The sequence below is a fragment of the Aureobasidium subglaciale genome, assembly GCF_000721755.1.
Source record: "Aureobasidium subglaciale EXF-2481 unplaced genomic scaffold scaffold_51, whole genome shotgun sequence".
Lineage (NCBI taxonomy): Eukaryota > Fungi > Ascomycota > Dothideomycetes > Dothideales > Saccotheciaceae > Aureobasidium > Aureobasidium subglaciale.
In genome coordinates this window covers 1-25,678 of record NW_013566944.1, presented here as the reverse complement: position 1 = coordinate 25,678, position 25,678 = coordinate 1, and the positions used below count along the sequence as shown (strand labels likewise).

General features: G+C 49.5%; 13 protein-coding genes across 13 annotated transcripts; 8 read left to right on the top strand and 5 right to left on the bottom strand.

Annotated features, from left to right (window-relative positions):
* Positions 1–361: 361 nt before the first annotated feature.
* On the bottom strand, positions 362–1,535 carry AUEXF2481DRAFT_607137 (uncharacterized protein). Its single transcript, XM_013483224.1, has 3 exons — positions 1,341–1,535; positions 845–1,145; positions 362–752 (listed from the first exon to the last, which is right to left on the bottom strand). Exons 1-3 carry the CDS (start codon positions 1,373–1,375, stop codon positions 483–485), a joined length of 606 nt encoding a protein of 201 aa, XP_013338678.1. The 5' UTR covers positions 1,376–1,535; the 3' UTR covers positions 362–482.
* Positions 1,536–1,719: 184 nt separating this feature from the next.
* On the bottom strand, positions 1,720–2,604 carry AUEXF2481DRAFT_71805 (uncharacterized protein; the record flags this gene model as incomplete). The annotated part of the gene is made up of 4 exons (XM_013483223.1): positions 1,720–2,027; positions 2,077–2,196; positions 2,246–2,359; positions 2,526–2,604. 4 exons carry the CDS (start codon positions 2,602–2,604, stop codon positions 1,720–1,722), a joined length of 621 nt encoding a protein of 206 aa, XP_013338677.1.
* Positions 2,605–2,791: 187 nt separating this feature from the next.
* AUEXF2481DRAFT_45337 (uncharacterized protein) lies at positions 2,792–5,092 on the top strand. Its single transcript, XM_013483222.1, is given in 7 exon segments — positions 2,792–2,894; positions 3,003–3,059; positions 3,120–3,164; positions 3,180–3,182; positions 3,284–3,394; positions 3,450–3,737; positions 3,792–5,092. 7 exon segments carry the CDS (start codon positions 2,891–2,893, stop codon positions 4,775–4,777), a joined length of 1,494 nt encoding a protein of 497 aa, XP_013338676.1. The 5' UTR covers positions 2,792–2,890; the 3' UTR covers positions 4,778–5,092.
* Positions 5,093–5,115: 23 nt separating this feature from the next.
* Positions 5,116–5,496, top strand: AUEXF2481DRAFT_45336 (uncharacterized protein). The gene has a single exon (XM_013483221.1). The coding sequence runs from the start codon at positions 5,202–5,204 to the stop codon at positions 5,382–5,384; it is 183 nt and encodes a 60-aa protein (XP_013338675.1). The 5' UTR covers positions 5,116–5,201; the 3' UTR covers positions 5,385–5,496.
* A 1,497-nt stretch (positions 5,497–6,993) lies between these two features.
* Positions 6,994–8,079, top strand: AUEXF2481DRAFT_606827 (uncharacterized protein). The gene is made up of 2 exons (XM_013483220.1): positions 6,994–7,001; positions 7,106–8,079. Exon 2 carries the CDS (start codon positions 7,210–7,212, stop codon positions 7,888–7,890), a length of 681 nt encoding a protein of 226 aa, XP_013338674.1. The 5' UTR covers positions 6,994–7,001; positions 7,106–7,209; the 3' UTR covers positions 7,891–8,079.
* Positions 8,073–9,190, bottom strand: AUEXF2481DRAFT_606856 (uncharacterized protein). Its single transcript, XM_013483219.1, has 3 exons — positions 9,152–9,190; positions 8,602–9,053; positions 8,073–8,544 (listed from the first exon to the last, which is right to left on the bottom strand). The coding sequence occupies exons 2-3, from the start codon at positions 8,838–8,840 to the stop codon at positions 8,256–8,258; spliced, it is 528 nt and encodes a 175-aa protein (XP_013338673.1). The 5' UTR covers positions 8,841–9,053; positions 9,152–9,190; the 3' UTR covers positions 8,073–8,255.
* Positions 9,191–9,443: 253 nt separating this feature from the next.
* AUEXF2481DRAFT_71802 (uncharacterized protein) lies at positions 9,444–11,059 on the bottom strand (the record flags this gene model as incomplete). The annotated part of the gene is made up of 2 exons (XM_013483218.1): positions 9,444–10,376; positions 10,430–11,059. The coding sequence occupies 2 exons, from the start codon at positions 11,057–11,059 to the stop codon at positions 9,444–9,446; spliced, it is 1,563 nt and encodes a 520-aa protein (XP_013338672.1).
* A 2,212-nt stretch (positions 11,060–13,271) lies between these two features.
* On the top strand, positions 13,272–13,624 carry AUEXF2481DRAFT_9657 (uncharacterized protein; the record flags this gene model as incomplete). Its single annotated transcript, XM_013483217.1, has 2 exons — positions 13,272–13,402; positions 13,468–13,624. The coding sequence occupies 2 exons, from the start codon at positions 13,272–13,274 to the stop codon at positions 13,622–13,624; spliced, it is 288 nt and encodes a 95-aa protein (XP_013338671.1).
* Positions 13,625–14,263: 639 nt separating this feature from the next.
* Positions 14,264–14,759, top strand: AUEXF2481DRAFT_45331 (uncharacterized protein). The gene is made up of 2 exons (XM_013483216.1): positions 14,264–14,452; positions 14,505–14,759. The coding sequence occupies exons 1-2, from the start codon at positions 14,331–14,333 to the stop codon at positions 14,605–14,607; spliced, it is 225 nt and encodes a 74-aa protein (XP_013338670.1). The 5' UTR covers positions 14,264–14,330; the 3' UTR covers positions 14,608–14,759.
* A 650-nt stretch (positions 14,760–15,409) lies between these two features.
* On the bottom strand, positions 15,410–16,620 carry AUEXF2481DRAFT_45330 (uncharacterized protein). The gene has a single exon (XM_013483215.1). The coding sequence runs from the start codon at positions 16,602–16,604 to the stop codon at positions 15,480–15,482; it is 1,125 nt and encodes a 374-aa protein (XP_013338669.1). The 5' UTR covers positions 16,605–16,620; the 3' UTR covers positions 15,410–15,479.
* A 685-nt stretch (positions 16,621–17,305) lies between these two features.
* Positions 17,306–19,075, top strand: AUEXF2481DRAFT_9654 (uncharacterized protein; the record flags this gene model as incomplete). Its single annotated transcript, XM_013483214.1, has 3 exons — positions 17,306–17,315; positions 17,368–17,384; positions 17,447–19,075. 3 exons carry the CDS (start codon positions 17,306–17,308, stop codon positions 19,073–19,075), a joined length of 1,656 nt encoding a protein of 551 aa, XP_013338668.1.
* Positions 19,076–19,708: 633 nt separating this feature from the next.
* On the top strand, positions 19,709–19,867 carry AUEXF2481DRAFT_59920 (uncharacterized protein; the record flags this gene model as incomplete). Its single annotated transcript, XM_013483213.1, has 1 exon — positions 19,709–19,867. A coding segment is annotated over one exon (159 nt), but the record flags the coding sequence as incomplete, so codon positions are not given.
* Positions 19,868–22,119: 2,252 nt separating this feature from the next.
* On the top strand, positions 22,120–23,823 carry AUEXF2481DRAFT_71803 (glycosyltransferase family 71 protein; the record flags this gene model as incomplete). Its single annotated transcript, XM_013483212.1, has 2 exons — positions 22,120–23,328; positions 23,425–23,823. 2 exons carry the CDS (start codon positions 22,120–22,122, stop codon positions 23,821–23,823), a joined length of 1,608 nt encoding a protein of 535 aa, XP_013338666.1.
* Positions 23,824–25,678: the final 1,855 nt, after the last annotated feature.

The window sequence follows — 25,678 nt, the reverse complement described above, 5'->3', positions numbered from 1 at the left end:
TCAAGGTACGACATGATGAGCTGATGAAAACCAATTCCTGGGTCAAGTCTCAACAAAACTATCAGCCATTCGAACGAGGTACCAAAAACGGTTGACAGCACGTCCACGTACACACGCAGTCAAGTCATCATCTCCAGGCACCGGCCAAGAAGTCTGCAGCTCCTTACTACAAGCACAGAGCAATCGTCCACCCTCAGGAAGTGAGCCGTACCTTGTTATACTTGTCATTGACCGGATCATCGTGTCGACGTAGTTGCCGCGAGAGCTCGAGTATCGTTTGCACCAACAGCACAGGTATGAACGGGAAAGGGGCACTTCGTAGTCTATGGGCACATGTAAATGGACCGTGAAGAGCAATGTGAAGCAAGCAGCGTAGTCCCGAAAGAACGATGATTCAATGGAGCATGGTCGACGGTGAGTTTGCTACGACAAGAAAGCGAGAGGCGAGACAAAGCCGCGAGTGTTCCTTCAGACACAGCTTTCTACTCAAGCATTAGCAAAACGCGGAAGGGCAAAAGGAGTGGTCGATCGTGCTTTCTCGCAGTAGTGCGTACTCCCGATTGCCTCTCTGAAGTATGTGTGCCGCTTTGGTAAGTGCTATCGCAGTTTGTCTCAGCAGAGCACGGCGGGGCAGCTCTTGCGTAATCTTTGTAGGTTTGCGAGTTAGTGTTTGCGCCGAAGCGCTTAGGGACATTCAGGATGACTGTATTAACATCGGGTGCTTTGCTGTCGAGACACTTGAGGGGAGGGGGCTGATGATAGTAGGAGTTGAGCAATGGCACGAACGAGAGAGAGGAAAAAAGAGAAATGGCTGTGTTGACTTTTCCGAAAGGGGAAGGCTCACCGAACGCTCCGGCTCCAATCTCCTCTCCGGTAAGACTGGACACCATATTAGTGACGCAAACAAAGCCCTTTTATCCAAAAAGTCACTTAGTCTAGTGATCGTCAACCACCTCAAGCTTTCCAAATCGCTGACCGCATCCAGATACCCAGCACCATCTAACAACCACAGTTCAACTCCCCAACTCGTCAATCTGCTAATTCCACACTTTAGACTCCTTCCTAGGCAGGCGAGATGACCCTGCTTAGGGTCTGATCGCCAGGCGATAAAAATCCCCAAACGACGTCTGTCGTGAAGGGGCTGCCTTGTGGAGAGGTTAGTTTACAAACACTTCAGGCGGGGAGGAGATCTGAGAGCACCCGCGGAGCGAGCATATGGGCGGATACATCAACCAAAAGTGACGGGTAAGTGAAAAATTCCCCTGACCACTTGACAAGTGACTTTATTTTTGCTTTTCTTCGTGAATAATGAAGTTTCTTGATTCTCTCTTTCTACTTACTTCATCATTGTTGACATGGTATGACGGCGAGACATTGACGAGACATCCTCCTGCTGTTCACCGTGTGCAGCATTCTTTCACATCTTGTTGTTAGTCACCCTTACATCTTCGCACGTCGATGGGCCCAAAATCCTCTTGGTCTCGTGAGTGGAAACTCTGACCTTGCGAGGTCCGTGGACTGGGCCTACGACACAGGTATCCTTGGGCAGCGTCAGTGGTGCATTGACGATTAAGCTTGTTACCGCGATGGCGAAATGGTTCTTCCTTGTCGTCGTGGGGCAGATGTGATGTCGAGACTTGAATGGCAATGCACTTGGTCGGCGGTTGACCTTGTTGGCGTACACTCGTGTGCGAAATGAGTCGGCTGCCCGCATGTCTTTCAGGGAGCGTTTGTCTTGGTGGCAATAGCCTGAGTGTGCTGTGCCTTGAGAGCCTCAATTCTCTCATCCACAAGTGCAATCTCAGCTTCTAGTTTGAGTTGTCTTTCGCGAAGCATGTGCTCATACTCGCCATCATCGAGAACAGTAACCGGCATCCACTTCAGGCTGGCAAAGCGCTGCCAGAAATTCAGACGCGGTTCATCCGAGGCTGGTAAATCCGTCTTGTCGAACCGGTTGGCGACAGATTGCCCGACAAAGCCGAAGAGGGAAAACATGATTGCTCCTGGGATTGCATTACGAGGGCCACCTGCATACATCAGCCGGAGTGCAAGAGGAAACAGATACAGTGATCATACGAGTAAGAAGACCAACACCACTGCCAGCCACACCGCCAGCGATGGTGCTAGCAGAGGCTTTGTCGCGTTTAGTCAGGCCTTTGCCTGTATCCCATGCTTGAAAGATAAAGCTACGTGTGCCTATCTTTGATAAGCATTTGTTCACGTGAGAGACATCGATCCAACTGACCCCAGTATGTCGTGCCCAGACCAAACCACTGAACGCTTGACCCAATGGCAAACAGAAGAGGAGGAGAGTTTCGTATTACGCCTGCAACACCGCCAGTGACAAAACCGGCCGCTCCTGGAGTACGGGTCAGAAGGCTAGATCCAGGAAACAGGTGAACTAGTGCAATGAAAGCAGGAAAGTCATGGCAGAGATCAAAATATGCAGTCAAAGAAGGAGCCGGTCGGCATTTTATTTTATGGCTTGCTTTGTGGAGAAGGGGCAAGATACGGATATGACATACCGGAAAGAGCACCGATCTTGAGGGCAGGACCAATGATAGACTCAACCTGAGGCGAGCGAGCTGCCAAGTTACGGTCCATTCTTTACTGAAGCAAGCACGATGGATGCTCTGATACTCTAAGGATCAACAGCGTCAACGGCTCAAGGCAGGAGCAGAAGTCGAAAACACTCGGGTACGCGATGCCCCTTCGGGGATAGCGGGCTTGGCCAAGAAGTTCAGCGCCCCAGCGTTGATCAGCGAAATGGGTTTGGATATTCCGCTCGCACTGGATAGCAATACGCAGCAACTGCGATTCATTACTTCAAACACAAAACCCAGAAAATTTCGCGCAATTCTTATAGCGCGTTCCTTCAAACCTCGCAATCATGGGTCAGTCATATACGGCCAAGACACCCTCAGGCGCATGACAAGTGCGCGCTGCGGCTTGCGGCGACAGGCAAAAAAAGTCCATGAGGCGCTGACATGGACGACATACAGCACCTAAGAAATCACAGCAGCAGAAGTTGTCGCTCGGCGACTTCTTGAACGACCAGTGTATGCGCCCAACGACCTGTTCTCCGAATCGCAAGGACATGCATGGCTGAAATTTTATAGCGCTCGGATCATGGGCCGACGAGATGGAGACTGCCCCTCTTCCTGGTATGTGAAGTATGCGCATGCGACAGAGACGGACTTGGCTAACACGGAGCAGCCAGTACGTCCTACCCGGAACACGCCTGACAAGATGCGAAAGACCGACGACCTAACACGCTGATTAGCCACTCCCTACCAATCTTCCCGCACCAACACTTCTTCCGGTGGTGGCTGGGGTGCTTCTTCCCGCTCCGCTGCTCCCGCTGGCGATGATGCCGCTGCTGGTGGTTTCCGCGGTAAGAAAGGACGCACATCTACAACGAGACACACCGACTCACACTCCGCCTGCAGACCGCACCGCTGGTTACGCTGTCCGTGAGCAGCTTCCCATGCCCGACAAGCCCCCATACACCGCTCACCTTGGTAACCTTTCTTTCGAGGTCACCGAGGCTGATGTCCGCGACTTCCTCGACGGATGTGAGGTCACCAGCGTCCGCATTGTTGAGGACAAGATGGACCGCAGACCCAAGGGTTTCGGTTACGTCGAGTTCGGCACTGTTGACGGCTTGAAGAAGGCTCTCACCCTTAGCGAGACTCAGTTCCAGGGCAGAAACATCCGCATCAGCGTTGCTGACCCTCGTAAGTCTTGACAAACGCTACTTTCACGTCATCTGTACTCACAAAAATGTCCAGCCAAGGACCGTGAACCCCAGCGCGAACTCAACGACTGGACCCGCAAGGGCCCTCTTCCCGACCTCCCTGGACAGCGTGACGGTGGTATGCGCCGCGGAATGGGTGACAGAGCTGGTAGTTTCAGACAAGGTCCCCCCGAGGGCGTCGATGCCAGGCCCCGCGACTTTGGCAACTGGGAGAGAAAGGGTCCTCTTGCCTCCGAGCCCAGACCCCAGCAGGGCGAGCGCAGAGAATCAAACTTCAACAGAGAGCCCAGAGAGCCCAGAGCCGCTCCCCAATGGGGTGAGGGCGCTGCCGACCGTGCTTCCGGCTCGGGCGAGAGACCCCCTAGACCTGAGAGACCCGAGAGACAGCCCACCGCCGCAGACATGGATGACAAGTGGAGATCAAAGATGAAGCCTGACTCGCCCGCCGAGACCCCCGATGCCAGCACTCCCACCTCGCCCATTGCACCTGCACAGAGACCCAGACTCAACCTTGCAAAGCGTACCGTTTCAGAGAAGCCTTCCGAGGACAGCGCCGCCGCATCATCCAAGGCTTCGCCATTCGGTGCTGCCCGTCCCATCGACACTTCCGCAAGAGAGCAGGAGATTGAGGAGAAGCGCAAGCTCGCGATTCGTGAGAAGAAGGAGGCAGACGACAAGGCTCGCGATGAGAAGCGCGCCAAGGAGGCCGCTACCAAGGCTGAGCAGGCTGAGAAGAAGGAGGGCGAGGATAAGCAGTACGAGATCCTGCGCCGCGAAGAGGGTGAGGAGAACGACAAGGAGGCTGTTGATGCCGATGCCGAGGGCACCATCGTTGACGACAAGGAAGTCAAGCCTCAACAAATCACACGCGAGGTGCCGGCCAAGGGCGGCGACTCTTGGAGAAAGACCGAGGAGCCCCAGACAACAGCCGAAACCATGGAGGACGACGGCTGGTCCACCGTCTCGGCCAAGACTAAGAACTTCAACCGTAGAGGAGGCAACCGCGCCATGGCCTCGTAAGAAGCCTGACAAACGAAAGTAACGAAGACCTGTCCAACACATCCCCAAAAAGATCGATCCTGGCACTATCCACCAACAATCACCAACAATCGCACTCGGAGTTTTGAGAAGGGAAGGGAAAAAAATGCTTGTTTTGTAATGTCTCTGCCGGGGTCTTCTTTCTCGTTCTTTCTTTTTTGACATACACACCTTTACCACGCAAGATGGCACGAAATCTTTCAACCAACGCTCTTCTCAAAGTACCCCAACTCTCACCACCCTCTCCTGCAGTCTTCCTTCTAGTCGTTAAAATCGCAAAAGTCATTTGGTTCATCATTATTCTTTCTTTCTGATCCACCCCGTGCTTGACAAGTGCACTTTGATTTCGATAACTATGAGCCTCGTCTCGTTTGGAGCCGATCTCGCCTGACCGCTAGTCTGAGAGATGGCAGGGACCATTCTTTGCAGCTATGCCTGTGACCGTCGATATAAAAACACAATCTTTTCAGTCTTCAAAACGATCTTAGGCGTCGGCCTAAACTGGAATATTGTTCCCAACTATCACCAATCATCTATCAGAAGCACTTGGTCATACGGACTGCGAGAAGCCACTCCTGTTCATGTGTAGGGCATCAGGTCAGTAAACCTTTGTCAGGCATGCGATATACCCATTACAAGACCCAGGCCATCGCTGATCTTCGCTTCTCACTCGACGACGTGATGGGGGATCCCCGAGGACAGCAGAGTCATGAACCTGGCTCCCTTCCTGCTAGCCTTACATCATGGTTGTTGAGAGAGCAGAATTGCTCTTTGCGTATACACTGTTATCGCTAGCTTGTTGATGTATTCGTCTACTCGTCCATGATCTAATGTTTACAAAAGCAGAGGTATACATTCAATCGCAAAACTTTGACCTGGAGGATCTTCCTTTTTCCTCAAAGCTGAGTGCGCGGTTATTGGTGAGGATGGTGTTGGTAATGAGATAGCGGCTGCTGGCTCTACTAATCCATCTGCAGTATTGGCCTCTTCGCAGATATGGTCACCGCATGATATACTGCTCAACCTCTCTATCTGGAACTAGCGGTGTTGCACTCCTGACTCAAGCTGATGTGCACGTAACATGTCAGAGATATACTCATGTTTTCAACGAGGTCTGAAGCCAAGACTCATCTGTTTCTTCTTGCAACTGTATGAACAGAAAATCCATCGTCCCTAAAGCAAAAGACCCCTTAGATCGCCCCTTGCATTTGTCCAGAATACTATATAGCTCACATCCTCTCTGGCAAGCCTACTATGAAGTGGCCCCGACTACGTCTTTTAGTCTTCTCTCGAGGAAGGTCACTGCAAGATCCATCCTAAGGTGCGGAATCTGTCTTCGTAATGTAGTGTACCCGGAGACTCCGTCGACACCCACGATCGCGCAACGGGTCGATGAACTAAAGGTTTTCTTCCTTCCATCGATTCAATGGTGAGACTTATGATTGAACGCAAATGACACGTACCAAGCATACCATTGCACAAGGAGGGAAGCTATGCGCTATCGACCCGGATGGCGACGATGCATTAGTATCTATACTCCGCCACCCTATAACTAAATTTTGACGATTCGTGGCTAAGATAATGATGTTTTATCCTTTTACACAAAGGCATGCATCAATCTTGTCGAGCACTTTGGGTTCGAGGAAATTGTGAGAGGATGGCGGTTCTATAGATCCGAGTGGAGGAAATTTCTTGCACGAGCTTTACAATGAGTTTTCGATCATCCTAGCAAGCCTTACGTTCATGGGGACATGGTCGCCATCCGAGAGGCCATTTTTTGTGAATTACAACTGATTGAGACATACTGGAATCCTCAATAACCTGATGACCTCGCATATCTATCCGCATTTTCGAGAATATGATTTTGATACTCCATGTAAAGGAATCAATCAAAAGTTGTGGAATTTGAATCAAGGACAAGTAGGTAGTTTCAAGATGCAATACAAGGTAACCCTCTGCTGGACGATGAGGTTCTATGATGACCCGAAGTTTCTCCATACGGCAAGCAGACATCGTCGGGCTTTCGGTATACAAGCTAGCGATTATACATCTTGCACTCTGCAGCAGCTCGTAAGGGTAGTCCATCGCGCAAGGGACACGATAGACATAGCCTGGTCGAAGTTGATCGCAAGGACAATCTGTGCTCAATAATGTCTTCCAAAATTAACGTAGTGACTGACTCAGACACCGCCCGGAAGGCGGCACGGTATGTCGAAGGATGCAAAACTCACATGTCATGCACACGACTTGAGAGACAATTTCATCCGCCATCTCATCAGCCCTTAAAGTGATACTAATGACAATCGAAAGAACAATTTCATCGTCTGCATAGATCAAATCCTACACTTTGTGCGCGGTCCGCAATCTAGTCTACTTCTCACATCTATCGCCCACTACATAGTCAGCACACCGAGATGCCTCGTACCCTCTGGCCTCTCCAACTTGCCAACGGTCCCTTGGACATACTACTCGTTTGTACACTTTTCGGCTCAATTCTCTACATTCTCATAAACTGGGACTATTTCACCAATGACACGATCGCAAAAACCGTACACCAAGCAAGACTAGGTCTCGTGACGACAAGTCTTTTTATCACCATTTCTCGTCAGATCCTTGCGTTTATTGCTCGTTATCCAATTCATCTGTGCGATATACATTGGCGATGGGATGACTTAAAGCCTTTCGCGTATTTTAGGGGCTATAACTCGACATTTTCGGATTTCTTTGCCGTTGCGTCAACAATTTCAAATATCGCACAACTGATCGGCGCGTATACAGCATACTCCAAAATTGGTCCGGAGTGGTTGATGACAATGCCAGGAGATTGGGGATGCTGGATCGTACCTCTTTGTCTGACACTCAGTCGTATACATGATGACATCAAGGACACACAATTTTTCGCTTGGGTGCGCATAGAGGACATGCATCTGGAGATGGCAGGGCAGTCCGGGAGAGATTTTTGGACTGGAATGCAAGGGTTGTGCCAGGGAAGAGGGGGGCCTGACGGTGAGGTTCAGAGACTGACTGTTACGCTTTTGGATCGATGGGATAAAGATGGAAAAAGAGTTCGTGCGTGTTATGATTCACTACCATGATATCTGCGAGATGAGTGTTTTACTCAAAACTCTAGTTTTGATAACCTACACAGTTGGGCGTGCGATGAATTAGATGGCACAAATGGAAACGATCAAAACAAATCGAGTCACGAGAGAAGAGAAGAAGTGAAATGTGTTGCACAAAATGCAAGAAATGGATTTGAGAAAAGACAACCCCAAGAGCAAGAAACCATCGCCAACAGCTACAAATAATTGCAGCAACGATCCCCCCTCGAGATTTGCGAGAGCAAAGTAAAAACGGATTTTGAAAAAGGCCATGCACGCCAAAAAAGAAAGAGCCTCTCCGTCAGCAAAAAGGCAACGCTAGCACCGCCTTTTCGCCTCCTCCTCTCTGGTTTTCAAAATCACCGTCGTGTTTTAACAGCGTTGAAGAGAGCAGGAGGAAACATACAACTGACCCCTTCCCTTTGCCTGCAAATCGCAGGAAGAGACATACAGCTGTCCTCTACCTTTAGTCTGCAAAGTGCAGGAAGAAACGTAGAGTTGGCCTTTTCCTTGGAGGACGCACATTTTGTCGCGGTAGCCGCGGACCATGGTGGCGTTGTTGACTGGGGCGCCGGAGATTGAGAATTCGAGTGCAGCCATTGTTTGTTGTGTAGTGTGAGTGTGTGTGTGGTTTGGTACTTTGGAAAGCTGGGTGGGCTCGTAAGTAAATGTGGGTTTGTGGTGGGTGTGGTCTGGGAAGCTTACTAATGAGTGTGTAAGTTTGTTTGTACTTGATGAAGTGAATGGGACGAGGTTGTGGGTTGTGGGTGGTTATATAAGGAGGTGAGACAATGAGGGGGGTTGCTTTGATGTTGTCGACTCGGGTGATGTTGGCAGAGGCGAAAAGCGTTGGCTTGATCTTCGATGACTTGGTCCGTGTGATTTGTTTGAGAGATAAAGAAGAGGTAGAGGAGGTCAAAGAAGAGAAGAGAGGAAAGAGGCATTGGGAGATTGCTTTCTATCAATCTCTACCGAGTAGGCATTGTGATGCTGGTCTTGATACTGTTGTGTATGCACAAAGACATGGAAGCTAGATCGGCAGTTGACTGCGAGATGGCATTGTGAACGATCACAGACACAGCTCACAGTCAAATGACAGATATCATTGTGTGTCGTGAGCGCTATTGTCAGAAGATCATGCAACCGATGGATAAGGTCTGCCGCGAAAACGACGTCGTTAGAATGTGCCCCCTGCCGGGCATGTGATCGCCACAAAGCCTCAGCTACCACCAAGGAACGTCTTGCCAATACACACTTTGAGAACGGCTCAGCTTGGTCTGCTCATTCTGCAAACGGAATTCGTGAGGTGCGGAGGCGGCAGTTGCTGAGTATCTGGCGGGCTTGAAGCTTAGTATTGTTCTCCCAAATTTCACCTTTCCCTTTTAGGAAGCGTCTAACCACAATGTCGTCAACGAATGACAGTGAAAAAGATCGATCCAATCAGATTCCATCGCATGATTTCGAGTGTCAGATTGTTTTGATGATAATTGATGCTTTTTCATTTCTTCATGTCGCTATCTTCTGATATGTCTGGAGCTCAAATCGCTCTACAGACGAACATCTCTTTCGGTACTGATGCGATGTACGACTGGCACGGAGCTAGGCGGCAGTGATCCATATTCTGTAATAACCATGTTGACGTACTCGGCCGGTGTGACATCGTAAAGGATGTTCAGGAGCTGCAGATTGGGCATATCGCGCCAGTTTTCCAGCTTGGCTTGTGAAACATCGTCCTTGTCGTCTTTCTTTGCCTCAGCAGCTGCAGGAGCAGGAGTGGACTTCGAGCTCGGAACCAATTGTTCAGCAGGCGCGACTTCGTTGAGCACAATACTGTCTAATGCGACACGATCAGTGAACTTGATGCTTTCACACAGCACAATGACAGGGATGTCGCGGAAGTGGGCCAGCATGGCGACTGAGGCAGTTCCGACACGAGAGTACAGACGACCGTTGGCCATCATAGCGTGAGCACCTAACAGCACCAGATCGGCATCCTTGAGAGCGTGGGGAGCAGCGGCAGCCATGAGATATGTGACGGGAATGCCAGCGTTGGCCAATCTGCGAACAAGATTTCTACCCTCGAACAGAGGACGCGAGTCCACGACGACGACCTTGAAGCGAGTGCCGGATTCCCATGCGTGAAGTAGCGTCTTCTCGACGATGGATGACTTTGCATATGTGACGATGGTGGTGTTGTTGCGGATTTTTGCATGTGCAGTTGCGGCAATGGCGGTGTCGGCAACGGTGATGCGTTCACGAATAAAGGTGTCAATGGCGGTGCAGATGTCTTCCTTTGCTGTAGCCTCAGGTGTATCTGGGTCAATCTTGATAATCAGATCCTTCAACCAGCGGATTGCATTGCCCATGGAGACGGAGATGGGGCGGTGTGACTTGAGGTAATCGATCTGAGGTGAGAGGTAGTGCGATGTGAGATGGCGGGCGAGAGAGGTGTTGTGTGGTGTTTGATAGTCGAGGATGGCCTATGGCACATGTCAGCAGTGGGGACGTAAGAGGTCGGATAGTCATCACACACCTTCTTGAAGGCGAGTAGCATGGCAACACATCGTGCATTGCTGCCGCAGACAGTGAATGAACTCATCTGCAGGCCCAATGCCAGAACGGCAGGATGAACTTCCTTGCTGACGCCTTCCATGGTGTTTCGCTTGGGAGCCGAAGTGTACAGATGGCCAAACAGACCGACCTCTTTTGTCTTGCGCTGCGGCTGTTGCTGTTGAGTCATTGGGATGACTCCTCCGGGTCCAGGTTTGCCGCGCATGGGAAGGTTTCCGCCTTGGGACTGGCCCTTCTTGTGGTGTGCCTGACCTTGAGTGGGACCGCCCTTTTGTGCTGCCTCTCCTCCTTTCTTTGCATCACCTCCCTTTGCGCCCTTTGCTGCTGTCTGCGGTGTCGCTGTCTGACCGAGCTGAGCCATACGCTCCGACTTTTCCTTCTCACGTCGTGCTGCCTTCTCTGCTTGCTTTTGCTTCTTCAGCTCTGCGCCAGAGATCTTCTTGTTGTCCGCCTCTGTTGCTGCTTCATCCTTCTTGCCAGCCTCGGGCTTTGCTGCCTTCTCCTTCTTGGGTGCGCCTGCTGCTTTGTCTGCGCCTCCGTTCTGTACTGGCGCATTCGCGACCTTGTCCGCGTCCCCTGCCGTCGACGACATGGTCCTTTTGTGTTTCCGGTGGATGTCTCTCGTCGCGCGTGAATATTTTGTTTGCTGTAGCTGTTGAATCTTCCGACGTGCAAATTATGTCGCGTTTCCTGAAGGATAATGTTGCAGTGATAGCGATCGCCCAGTAAATAGTTCCAGTCGCGAATAGCTCGGTGCGCTAGAAAGATGACTGTATGGAGTTTGCTGATGTGATATCAAATTCCGCAAAATTCCCCATGAGTCAACTCGATCATGACGATCCGTCTGCCGTGCCAAGACCCCACTCAAACCGTCCAATCTTTATTTCCTTTTTCCTTTTTTTTCCTTCTTTCTACGCTGATCGACACTTTCTGATGTTGTCAATTATGCTTTCCATCCTGGAGATTCTTATCAGACCTTCAAAAGTCTTGCGGAACGATTGTTGGTGATCTCCGACTTATGCCTTCGATATACATTTTCACCATATGACCGGTTTTGCGCTGCTGGATGCACTTATGGTAGCATGTGCTCTCGTCAAGATAATCACTCAATGGCCATTCGAACCTATGATAGGACTCGCATTCTCCACTATCATCACTTGTGCTATGCTGAACCTGGTGCTGCGGTACAGATTCCTTCAGTCCGAAGTCCAGAATATTGAAGAGGAAAGTCCGGCAGTGCATCACAAGTGAAGCGTCGACATCAATTCTTGTCGTCCTGCGCTCTAAGTCGCCTTCAGACTTTCGTCACGAAAATGCTGAGTGCCTGAGTATGCCAAAAGAGATACTTCTCGTAATTCACATACTTCCGACAGCGACAGCAGCTGCACCGAAGCCTGCTTCGTATCTGTAGGATTCAAATTGACGTCAAATTCCCGGCCGTCATATCCGTCTCCGCGGCAGGCGTAGCAACAAGCATATATACCATGCATGTCCTCATGAAGGTCATCCCCATTTCTCGCACGTCTGAGGAAGTTGTCTACACTTGAGAATATCGCACGATGCATGCATGTTTCGACTATCTCTACTCGAGAGCAGAATCCTTGAACAATGAGTTGTCATTCCTGCACACCGACGGTACACCTGGGGAAGACTTGTATGTAGGCAAAAATTCGCAGATTGAAACGAAGAGCTTTCCTCACTGCAGATCACGCTGGTCATAACACTACTCAACTTTTACGTCTTGCAACTAGAAAATAACTTTATGTGGACCTGCTTCATGAGTCAGGCCATTACTCCGCCGCTTCGTCTCTGGGCTCGCTACACGATCATACAAGGCCAAGATGCAACTACGGATAGCGCATGATACTCATGTCGGGAATGGAAATCAAGCTGTAAGGTCTCCACACGTTCTTCAAACCAGCCAAAGACTCCCTCAAGGGGATCACTTCTCAGGCCCTCTCCCCACAAGCATCGCGGAAATTAGAAAGAACGGTGCATTACCGCGGTTTTCATATATCCACTAGCAGTGTAGATGAAGACAACAGAGTATCCCTGACATTGCACAGCTCTAGCGCACTCTATCCTCGAACATTGCAAACAGCAAAAAGCACCGTGCATATCCACAGCCATCTTATACACGAACGGCACAGACATGAACATCGGAGTTTTCTTGAAGGTCATCAGAAAGCTGAACTATCTCACAGGTACTCTTTACCTCCAACATTGCTAAGGAGAAAAGAACTGTGCATTAGCGCAGTCACCATACATACAGACATTGAGGGTGAAGATAACAGAGTATCTGCAAGGCTAGATCGATTTCTAAAGCATCCTTTCGTCCGACATCGCGAACATCAAACAAGACTGCGCATTGGCGCGACTATAACATACATGGAAGATGTAACTCGAAGTAACGGAGCACAAGTAATATCCTCTAATACTTGGACCTGTTGAGTGTTCGATTTCCAAGTACTTTCTCCTCGACCATTATAACAGACAGAAAAGACTGTGCATTAGTGCAGTTTTCATACCCCTACCATCTAATATACGGGTCGAAACCTTTGCCAAATCTCTGTCTGAGAATTATCACGTCTTCTTTGTTCAGTCAAAGACATCTCACAATAGACACAGGCTACTGGAACATCTCAGAGTCACTACTGTTCTGATCCTTGAATCTAACACCTAACGCTAGATCCCTGTACTCGAGAGCCACCTCCAGACTTTCTGGTTGCATATATATACGAAGTAGTCAGCAGCATTGTAGTGAGCAGAATCCGTCAAAGTAATCAATCTCCCTTCCAGCAAGCATGACTAACACTCTCAAAGTCAGATTTGACCCCGCTCACATGTACACCAGGAGAAGACGTCTTCAACGTCCCAAGATCATGCAGGGAGTTCGCAAGGAGGCTCCAAAGTGGGCTTTAGAGGCTGTGATTGTGTAAGTGTGCTTGTGTTCTCTAGACCATGCCTTGATCAATGATTGGATTACTGACATTCTCGCAGGTGTGGATGGCACAAGAGCTTTTCGGACTCTCGTATCCATATAACTGTTGACTACGTAAACGGCACAAAGAGAGTTGCGAAAAGATTTCATGTCTACCCTTGGAGGCTTCTTAAGTGGCAGTCTGGATGGATTTGGAAGAAGATACCCGGACATTAACTTGACTTCCCCACGAGATTCGGGAAATTGGGAAGAATGTGGTTGAGGAGGACTTACGCAGGTCCGTGGTGCAACAAGACTATTCACTTTCTCTTGGACGACCTACACTGCATGTATGAACTATCAGGCTGGTGTCTTTGTCAAATGCATGATTCGGGAACCCGGGTGATCGTGATGTTGACGCGTCCTGGCTGATGGAGATAGATACAAATCCGCCGCATATGTACTTGCCTATGTCCTTTTCTTCGCCGACGTTCGGGCATAGCTAAGATGTGTATTCCATCATCCATGTGAGACAGTCTCAAAAAGATCGAAAACCGGTGAAACAAACCCATACGCCACTTTGCTCAAATCCTTGATGAAACTTGTCACTCAGAATAGTACCAGATATGTTATTGTGCGTGGCTTAGATGGGTTCTGAGGAAAATTCCATTGAGTCTCACACCTAGTGAATTATGATCATGTCTCTTCTCTGTGTCTACTACTCTGATCAGATCTCAGGTTATCAGACATATGTGCACAAAATGTAAGACGAATCAGCAATGGTTTGTATGTTACGCTATGTCCATGGTTCACAGACTAAGTATATAAACCCCGACTTAGCTATCACAGACTCAGTCAATACCAATCATCCCTTCCCCTTCTCCCATCAGAGACACAAGCAATACCAGTAATCCCCTCCATCTGCTCAACAAATTCCTCGGCCATGGCTAGATCACTCCAAGTCACCTTCAACTACCACGTCAAATTCTCAGCAGCCTCAAAGGCCACGATCATCAGGAAGGTACGCCATCAAGCTCCTGGTTGGGCTAGTAGGGCTATGGTCATGTGAGTATACCTCCTCGGACTCCGTACGTGTACCAGAACTGACATCTGGCAGGGACGACTGGCATAAAAGTGCCACGGAGTGTCATGCTCATCTGACTGTCGAGTACCGTGATGAGAACTCTGAGAGGCGGGAGAGGGTACATGTCTTTGCATAGATTGATTTTGTGAATGAGAAGAAGCACGACATCGGTTCCATCATGACAGTCAGTGTGGGAAACGAGCGGTGCGCTGTAGGGTTCATGATATTGAGCGCTTGTATTGGGCTGTGAAGGTTACATGCTGAGATGAAAGTATATGGTCGCCCCAGATATGGATACTATTCATCATTTCCTTGATTATTCAAACGCAGTGTGATGTTGAGAAACTCGTGAATCCTCCAAGCGTGATGTCCAGAGACCTGATCATCAGCCGTCGAAGTAGTCCTCGTGCGCGGATACGTTGTACAATTTGCACCCACATGTGCCACTGAAGCCTTCATCAGGTAACTATATCCTTTGGAGCTTCTTACATTAAAGACGTAACGCTTACAACTCGATAGATCTGGCTGGGCGTACGACTAGCTCGGAACCCGATCTCCACTTTCTCGTTCGATACAGCAATGGCCGTGCAATGCAGGAGCGGGGACTCATTTACCTGGAATCTGAACAATGCACCTAGTTTGGCAAGATGGATAGCAGCGGGAATGTGTTAGATCCTCGAAAACACATGTCACGCTTGCTCATATACTGTTTCCTTGAGAACAACTTCTTTGAGCCCAGTTTCGTGATTTTCTACTTCTACGTGATAAAGCTTACATGTCAGGTCTGCGACAAGTCTGCGAAAAGGTCATGCAAAAAGTGACCATCCTGCTGTGGTCATGGAATCATCTGTAGAGGGATGGAGCTGAGGATCATTCATTGAGCATAACCTAAGCATGATCAACGCCAAGACATATCTTGACTTTACATTCATAGCCAACAGCATAATCATACATCACCGCCAATGAACCAAAAAGGTAGCAAACCAACTCCAGCCAGTATTGAACAAACTAGAGACTTCCGCTCTTGATCAACTTGATCAACTTGATCTTGGCCCACTCAGCGCTGAGACCTGTCTTCCAAGTCGTGCTACCAGCTCTCTCGTTCAACATCTCCATCAAGTCGGTAGTGCCAGGAGCGAAGAACTCAACCTCTGCGAGTTCGTATGTGCCAAGGAATCTGAACGCGCGCTTCTGATCTAGAGATTTGACTTCAGCAAACAGGGCGATGGGAGGGAAGTCATTAGCTTCTGTTGTGGTCTCGATCGATGAGCTTTTGTCTGAGCCTACAGAGGGTGGCGGAGTGGATGTGTTAGAAGAGGCAGAAGAGACTTCAACTCTCATGGAAGCCCTCGAGACTGCGCGGCTGCGTAGGTCGATAAGATCGGTCATGGAGTAGTCACTATCGTAGTCGTACTCGAGCTCTAGCTTCTCGTCCTCCATATCGGGGTATGGAAGGTCAAAGCCAGGAAGTAGATGAAGGTTGGTCTTGGCATAGATGATTTGGTGCTGACGCCAGTTTCTCGTCGCACTTTTGTTGAGCAATACAAACTTAAGTTTTTCTGGTTGTCCTAATGAGGCGTTGAGAGTGTGTTTGACTCTCTTCTCTTTCAGGCCGAAGAGCATGGCTATGTCGGCAAGTGAGAGCAGGGCTTGAGCTTTGGCAGCCGGTTCAAAGCGGCGAGCAGGTGTATGAGACAAGCTTCGGAATTTCTGAGGAGAGTCGATGGGCCGAAGGACTCGGGACACCGAAGGAGGAACTCGAGGCACGAAGGGTGGAGCCTGAGGTCTAAGGCCATGATTGACATTAGACACGGGTGGAAGCATATCTCCCATACGACGCTCACGGCCGCAGGGTGTTCCAGACTCCCAGAAGCGCCTCGGTCTTCCATGTGCCTGTTGTGTATCGGCTGATACGGGAACCATAGGTCTTGCATGACCGGAGGTACGAATAACAGGGGCGGACGGCGTCATAGGGTATACCACCATGGGCCTCATTCCTACAGGCGTGTCTCTTCGTGGTGTAGCCTTTGCAAGTCGAGCAAGATGGCGAGTGTAAGCCCGAGTCTCAAGTTCGAAACTACAGAGATTACGTGGAGAAGAGACACAATGGCTGTTGTCTCTAGAGATATGCATGGTGTTTGGATTGGGATGTCCAAGGCTAGATGCTGAGTGCGTAGCTCCGAACTTGGTTGAACTTGAGTTGGATGTGCTGCGAAGGTAAGGCGGGATGTATCTTGCTATCATCATTGCAGAGGAAAGCTTGATGTTAGATAGAATGAAGGAAGAAAAGAAACTTACGATCGAGAGACGGAGCGCGTTATAAGGCACCTAACACGAGCTGGACGTTCAAGATACAGCAACTTACACGTGTAGCGAAACGCACAACAAAACTACAGGACAGACATAACCACGTGAACATGACGTTAGAGCGTATGGATGAAGTTGAAAGTGGTCTTGCGGAGGAGCACATGCTGAATCTTGAAAGACGGAGGAATGAATGACTTGGGATGTTACTGCACGGTTGAATAAGTGGTGAGATGTGGAAGGTAGTCGTGGGTGGCAAGTAACACGAGCAAGCAGAAGCTTGCGCTAAGCATGGCGGAATCCGTGACTCGGTGTCTGCCGGTAGCAAACAATTTTTCGTAGAAGGTCCGTCAAGTTGCAGCAGATTGTACAACGCAGGCCGAGACACGAAGTAAAGCAGGAAGGAGGTCGATGGCGGAGAGTCGGGCGCAAACATCCCAATCAGGCTAGCGTCAAGTCACCCAGGCCGTCGTCATGGTCGCGACTTTTGGTTGCACTCGACTTTGGCAGAAACAAAATCAACATTCATCATGGGCAAAGGTATGTCCTGCTGTAATACGATAGGTTCGTGCGGTGCTAACTCCACATGTAGGCACAGATAAGCTGTACGTATGTCGAAGTCCACCTTCACTCAAGTTAGTCGAGGCGCAAGCTAATATGTCGCGACTTAGATCACTCACAGCGAGTGGGCTTCCGACACTGCTTTCTCCGCTAGTGCTGGATCTGGCGTGAACAAGGGCAGCGTGCCTGGCGCCTTCAAGCGACTTCCTTACAACTTCTGCGCCCTTTCGCTACAGCCCTTTGAGCACCCTGTCTGCACTGACAACGGAACCATCTTCGATCTCACAAACATCCTTCCATGGCTCAAGAAGCACGGCACAAATCCTGTCGATGGCGCCGCTCTCAAGTCTGCCGATTTGATCAAGCTCAACTTCGCAAAGAATGACGACGCAGAATATGTCGACCCCGTCACATACAAAGTCTTTACAGACAACACCCACATTGTCGCCCTGAAGAACTCGGGAAATGTTTTTGCCTGGGACACTGTCGAGCGTCTGAACATCAAGGCTAAGAATTGGAAGGATTTGGTCAGCGATCAAGACTTTAGCAGAAAGGACATCATCACTCTTCAGGATCCGCAAAACATCGAGGCAAGAGACTTGAGCTCGTTCAAATACATACAGGAAGGCGCAAGTACTCTGACACCAGAGCAAGAAGCCGAGAGAAGTGCCAGTGTCAACACAGGTGCTCTTGGGAATGCTGCAAAGATTCTCAAGGCTAAAGAGGCAGTCGCAAAAGCCAGAGCAGAGAGACAGAATGGTGCACAAGGGAACTCGTTGCAGAGAGCCATGGCAGAGGCAAAGAAGTCAAACACTGCTACTGGCGCATCAAAACCCGTACCATACAACGCTGCTCAGTACACGACAGGTAAAGCTGCTGCCTCTTTCACCAGTACTGGTATTTCCGTTCATACTGGCAACGAGCGCGCCTTGCTGTCAGACGAAGACTATATGTTGAAACCCAAGCGTGTCAAGCACAAAGGTTATGCTCGCCTACAGACCAATCATGGCGAGGTCAACGTTGAGCTACATACCGATCTTGCTCCCAAGGCTGTCTGGAACTTCGTCCGCCTGGCACAGAAAGGCTACTATAAGAATATTCCCTTCCACCGAAATATCCCCAACTTCATGATTCAAGGTGGTGATCCAACAGGAACAGGTCGAGGTGGTCAGTCCATCTGGGGCAAGAATTTTGCGGACGAGACTGAGAACTCTCTGGTCCACGACTCACGCGGAATCCTCTCCATGGCCAACAAAGGCAAAGACACCAATTCATCACAATTCTTCATCACTTACCGAGCGGTGCCTCATTTGAACAAGAAACACACAATTTTCGGCAGAGTGGTCGGAGGTACTGACACACTATCACGACTTGAAGCCGTCAAGACGGATGAAGGCAACCGACCCATCGATGATTGCATTCTCGAAGACGTCGTTGTATTTGTAGATCCTTTCGAAGAGTTCCAGAAAGAGCGTGCTCAGAACGAAGACGCGCAAAAGCTGAAAGAAGAGATTCAACGTCAAGGTGGTACGGAAGATGACAAGACCACATGGACTGGCAAGAGGATTAGAGGTGATGGCAAAGCTGAGGATGCCGCACCTGCGAGTGTCGGAAAGTATTTGAAGACTAACTCTGCGGCGCCGGTCGAAGAGGATGAAATCGTTGGCGAGTGGGATGAGCCTGAGCCGCCAAAGAAAAAGGCAAAATCTGGCGGATTTGGCAATTTCGACAGTTGGTAGATGAGCTCAAGTCGCAACGATAATTCTCCCTCAGAGTTCAAGCCAGACGTGCATGATCACCCATGATGCTATTGTGTACTCCGAGTACGGAGAAGACTGGTCGATGACATCTCTCGGCCGCTCGGCGAGCGGATTTGGACCTAGCTAGCCAAATTTTCCCGACCGTATTCACAACGTATCCAAGGACGTATCCAGTATTGAGCATCAGCAAGAAAACTTTTCTGCCACGACTTGAGTACCACATACTATCTATAGGCTCGCTCTTCTAAAGACACCATGGAAGCAAAAGGTAAAAACGTTCACTTGGCATCGTCATAAGCTTGCGTGTTCATCAACAGACCGGAAGCTGAGGGAAGGTGCTTTCCAGACGGTAGACTTTCCACAATTGAACATGATAAGAACTTGAAGTTCTCTGCCTGATCGTTCATCTCTTCTCCATCATCGACCTTCAATCAATCGCTATCGCAACCATCTAATCTGAACATTCTACATCCTTCAAACCAACTACTTCACTGTCATCAACATTCCTCATCCTCGACCCTCGCCGCGGCTTCTTCATCATGGGTCTTTGCGTATGTGACAACATTCCGTCATTCTCGATCGGAACCTACTGACAGATTACAGGGCGGCTTCATCCTTTCACTCCTAGCCATAATCTTACCACCACTGCCTGTTGCGAAGCGGACTGGTATTGATCACCACTTTGTCATCAACATCGTGCTCACAATCTGCGGCTGGATACCCGGTGTTCTCCATGCCTGGTATATCATCCTACGCTTCCCCGATGGCAAACGGGCTGCCAAGATGAGAGAGGATGTACGAAGAGGTCGTGGTCAAGTTGTCCAGCAAGCATAGGGGCCTGCTGCAGAAGGACCTGGCTTGCTCTACTACCCTTTATATCAGGAAGTGAGATATCGATACTGGAGACATGGACCTGCCGACATCTTTGTTCAGTACCCGAACGGAAAGTTTTATAGATATAAAAGTCGTCATTGCTGGTCGAAAGGAGACTTCCCTGGACAGCCTCTCCAGCCCGAGGGTTACGTTGCTGTGCACCACCCCAGACATCCAAAGCGTCTGAAGCAAGACCTCCTTCCCATCACAGTCCATAGTGCTGCCGTCATCACCGACTCGGTACAACCCACGACACCAGGACAACTCGTTATCTCGAAGGGTCTGGAGCAGACTATTCAAATCGAGCACCAAATATCATCAGTGCCGACAAGCATGACGACCCTCGTTCCAGGCCCGGAGCAGGACTTGACGACCCTTGCTCCAAGCCCGGACGAGGACTTTGAGACAATTGAGGAAGTAAACGAGGTCGAACCGCTTGTCGTGCTGGGTTCTTCGGATCGCAGAGAGGAGTCAGAACTGAGCACTGTATCGAGTCTGCGCAGTCTTGTCAATCATCCGAGGCAATCCCAACGTCGTCAAGGAAGCCAAGCAAGCTGGGGACCAGGTACTGCCGGAGGCAGCCTCCCTGGACGTCTTGCTTCCGTTGAACGTATCTGAGCCAGCATACCAGCGCCACCAGTTACAACGACTATCGCGCAGGTCCAGTCGTTTAACTCGACTCGCGACAAGCATATAACACCTCACCTACACAGAGCGCCTGACTTTTCGTGGCCACCGAAACTTCCCCTCGGGCTGGAGTTCGCAACACCATCCAAGCCTTCCTGGCACTCATCTCGATGCGTCTCTTTGTTCCTATTCTTCCTCCTCATGTTGCTGCGAGAAGCGTGAGCTGAAGTGGCTTTTGTGAAAAGGGGCTGGGCCGCAAGTGACATGGGCTGAGGGCCTCGATGTTGCTATTCTTCTCTTCCTGAAATCAACCAATGCTTCTATTCCATGTGTCTCCCGTTACTGTCGTGATTATGTTGTGAGAAATTGTCATACCTCCTGCATAGTCTCTTGGAAGCAAGTGGTAACTAGAGGAGCAAGCAAGGTCGTGCTTGTCTTGGCGAGGGTCGTGGTTTTGCTTTCTACTCGGCTTCTAGCGTCGACGCCTGTTCACGCGATCCTTTTTCCTACTCGTATTCACCTTGTCTAATCTTAATGATCAATAGGCAAATACATGGTGCAGCGCGGATGATACGAGGCGTGCTTCCAACACGAAAAGCAACTCAACGCCATGAAAGGTAGCATTCCTCGTCTTGTTCGCCATCGATACAAGAACCTCTCATGCTTCGCAGCTAGTATGCACCATGAAGCTTCCCCCTTATCGGCGCGAACGAGCCGACATCAACCGTACGCTAGATCCCCGGGAAGCTTGACATAGGCATGACCGTTGGAACAGGGGCTTTAGTATGCTCGCTCTGTCGTAAAAGTCTAGCCTTCAGGATTTCAATCTCAACGGCTAGTATGTCTACACCGATCAGCTCGGGTTCATCCTCAGCATCGCAACGTTCGTGGCTACTGCATCAACTGCGTGGTCCTGCGAAAAGGAGCGTTCCCCTGCAATTTTCTCGATACCATCCACTACATCCTAAACTTTGGCGCTCTTTTAGCATTAGACCGACCTGAAGCCTCGGTCCTACCAGTGCTTGCTTCTTCATAACCATATCTCATCCTTTAGTTCGTACTCTCTGAACGCCAACATGTACAGCAGTCGGTCTTCGCGGAGCGGCACACCTACCAAGGGGTACAGAACACCATTAACTCCAGGCTCGCCATCGAAGTACACATCCTTCCATCAACCGCGACGACGAACCCACATTGTCCGCATACTCTCAATCTCCCTCGCCATAGTTCTATGCTACATCCTTGTAACACACAACCCCAAGTCGTCGACATGGACACATAGTAGTGTGCAAGACAAGATCAACTTCGGCGACCACGCAACCAAGCCTGTCGCCGAATACGAACCTCCACGCGGCTATGGTGACACGGAGAGCGGCAGGTGGACAGAGACTACGCATGAGCAAGAGGACATCAAGACGGACAACGGAAAAGAGATGGAGCATACTGTGAACCGTGTTAAAGGAGATGATGAGGCAGAGTACGAAAAGCTGAAGGACTCGCAGGCGGATACAAAAGAGCCGGACATGAAGGCAGGGTCTGATTATGTGTCAGAGACTGGTAGCGACAGAGCATCCGTGGTCGATCTCTCAGATGATACAGAGTCTGTACCTACTGCTCACAAGATCGGCAATGGCGACAAAGAATCCCTTCGCGAGGCTCTAAAGGATATCCTCGACAACATGCCAGACGAAACCCACGCTGGCAAGTTGCTTCAGCCTCTCGAGGGCGGTGGCCAAGAGCGTCTCAAGGAACTGGGTACCAAGATCAGGGCTTTCCACAAGTACTTCGCCACCTGGGAAACCCTTCACGTTGTCAACAACTCGAAATTGGCCTATGTTCGGGACGATGTCATCCAATATCTAGAGAACGCTCCTGAAAAAGAACTCTCCGAGGTCTCGCAGCTGGAGCGTGGAGATATCGTTAGAGCCTACGAGAGATACAGAGCTTTCCTGGGACGACTGTCACACATGTTATTCCCTTACACATCGCCTTACTTTGGGGATCATATGGCCCTTCACTCTCACTTCCGTAATGGCGGTCGAGGAATTGTGCTCTCTGGAAACGACAAGCAAGCACCCTACATTTTGACTTCGCTCAAGGTCATTCGTAAGCTGGGGTCCAGTCTGCCCGTCGAGATCATGTATCTCGAGAACGAACTCAACGAAGACTGGAGAACAAAGCTCGAAGCCGTACCAGGTGTTATTGCCCGCAATCTAAGCCAAATGGTTTCTGATGAAGGTTGGGAGCTCAAGGGCTCAGCATCCAAACCTTTTGCTCTCCTCATGTCTAGTTTCCGGGAGGTCATCTATCTGGATGCCGATGCCTTGTTCTTTGTCAACCCCGAAGTGCTCTTTGAGGATCCTGGCTATGTCGAGACTGGTACTCTCTTCTTCCGCGACAGGATTACCTCTCCTTCGTCTCGTAAGCAGTGGCTCAAGGACATGCTTCCCAAGCCTATCTCGAGGAAAGCTCAGACTTCTCGCTACTGGACTGGAAAAAGCAGAGAGCAGCAGGACTCCGGGGTCCTTGTTGTGGACAAGTGGCGTCACTTTGTTGCCATGCTGACTGTCGCCCGAATGAACGGTCCTGACCGTGATGACAACCCCAAGACTGGTTCCAAGGGTGTATTCTCATTGTTCTACGGAGATAAAGAGACTTTCTGGCTTGGTTGGGAGCTTGCCGGAGATACAGACTATTGGTTCAACGAAGGCGCTACAGGCAACATGGGCATCGTGTCCGAACAGATTCACTATAAGCTGGTAGACGGTAAGGCAGAAGTCCTCAAGGACTACCAACCTCCCACCTCACAATCAACTCTAGAGAAGGAGACTGCAGAAGATACAGGAAAGGCCAACGACCTCAGTGACGAACCTGATCTCGGAGTGACCACTTCTCACGAAAAGCGCGACCTCCCAATCCACCCCCTCTACACAATCTCCTCCCCTCAACTCCTGCACCTCTCCACCTCCAATCGACCACTCTGGTTCAGCGGCTGGATCCTCGACGACAACTTTGAAGACCCAAAAGACACTGCCATCAGCATTTGGGAAAACTATCTTTCCGAGACTAAGGAAACGAACGAGCCAGCAGAGTGGAGGATTGCAGGACATGGAATGGCGACTCTAAAGAGTAACAAATTGTTCAAATTCACGGCAAAGGAAAATGATGCGTTGAGCATGATTGTGGAGACTGCGAGGGAGGTTGGTGCTGTAAGAATGAGACGCTGAGGAAGAGAATGTCTGGATGGTTTGGTACGTTTACCTCGTATAAAGGATCTTACTTTTGTGCTTCCAGGTGTATTTCGAAGGTACAAATGCGAAGAACATGATGACACCCTGTACCATCTTCGTCACCACCTATGCCACGTGTACATGTGACAGCTGTTACAATGTCCAAAACGTATATATAAACTCGCGTCTTTGGATCAGAAGCTTTTCCTGTCAAGGAACATCATACACCGCCATTGCGGTTTCTGGGACGACAACCAGTGCTGGTACATGAGCCACTTTGTAACTATCTCTTGATCGCCCAACCAGAGAAGTCATCAGGTCAGTGAACCTTCATGATGTCAAACCCCGATCGCGTCCACGCTGGCATACTTGGCACCACTGCTTTATATCACGATTAACAGAGTGGGAGTTTTGGGAGATAAAAGTCATGAACCTGCTGGTCTTCTCTGTCTTGTCAGAAAAACACTGAACTCGAACGTCAGAGTCTACAACCGGACGCTGCGGCCATACATCTTCAAACCTGTTAGGCTCTACCACACGGTTATGAAGATCTATTCTGGACATCAAGGTTTGGAGAATACACGCCCTTGCTTGTTCTCATGGTCTGTGACTTTGACAAAGACGTATGAAATCGAAAAACTGTGAGCATGGCTTGTAGCAGGTTTAAGTCGCCGATTTCCCTGACATGAGACGCTGATCGGTATGTGATAAAGATGATTACGCATATTTATCAAGATGATGAGTACTTCTAGGATGAGAAGATTTTCTGAATCAGATTGGCTATGACACTGCTGAACATTCGTCTCTGGTCTCAAAAAAGTGGCCATGACCTGCCATGGTGGCTTCAGAACCGAGGACCACACACACCAGTATGGCTAAATGTGACTTCACTGCATGTCACCATGCGAGTCCAGGGAGAGTAAGTAGAGAAACAGAGGGCACAGGTCCATGACACTGATTATTTCCGCCTCTATGGTCTCCTTACTCCGCTTACTAGATCATCATTCCATCAGACACTTTCCGAGGCTGGGACTGTGGTAGAGACGTAAGTATCACAGACCTCTCTTGCTTTCTGCCTCCCTCCCTCAATGCACAAGACCCACATGCCACTGCTTTCTTTATACTGTAGAGCTGCGACGCCAACCACATCGACTCGCACAAAGGCGTTCGTGTTGAAGAAACAGGAAATCAAAGACTTGGAGGGTACAAGATACTTATAGCATCATCTAAAAAAAAAACTTCTAGTAAACCAAAAGCGTGCCACCTACACCCATTCTCAATAAGGATACTAACTGACTGCTTGCAGAGCTTAGCTCACACATGCAGTCTTCCATCTTCTAGCAAAGAACCTGCAGACTTTTACATACAACTCCTCTTATAACCGTATATTCTTGAAGGACACAGCATCGACATGTCTCTCTTTGAGCCTCAGTCCCCACTAATCATCCATAAGCACGACTCGAAAAAAATAAAAAATCGTAATCTAACAGCTTACATCAAACCCCCCTTTTGATCACGAGCAAATAAACCCCCCCACAAAGAAAAAACACCACCACTCTGGAAAATAGCCTTGTATATTAGATCTCGACTGCTAAACACATTTCATGACATCTTTCCTTAAGAAACACCTTGGATATAGAAAGAAAGACTAGTAGGTCTTTAAATTCTTCTGTTCCTTTTACCTCTAATATCTAATCACCATCGCAATTCGCAACATGGCTTATATAAAACAAAAATCTTGGTAGGAGAAATATAGCGCAGATGTTGTAGTATTACTAATCCTCTACATTTCTTTACCCTTCTCCTCTACACCCGATGCTTGCCTATACCACTTACGCCCTGAAACCCCCCC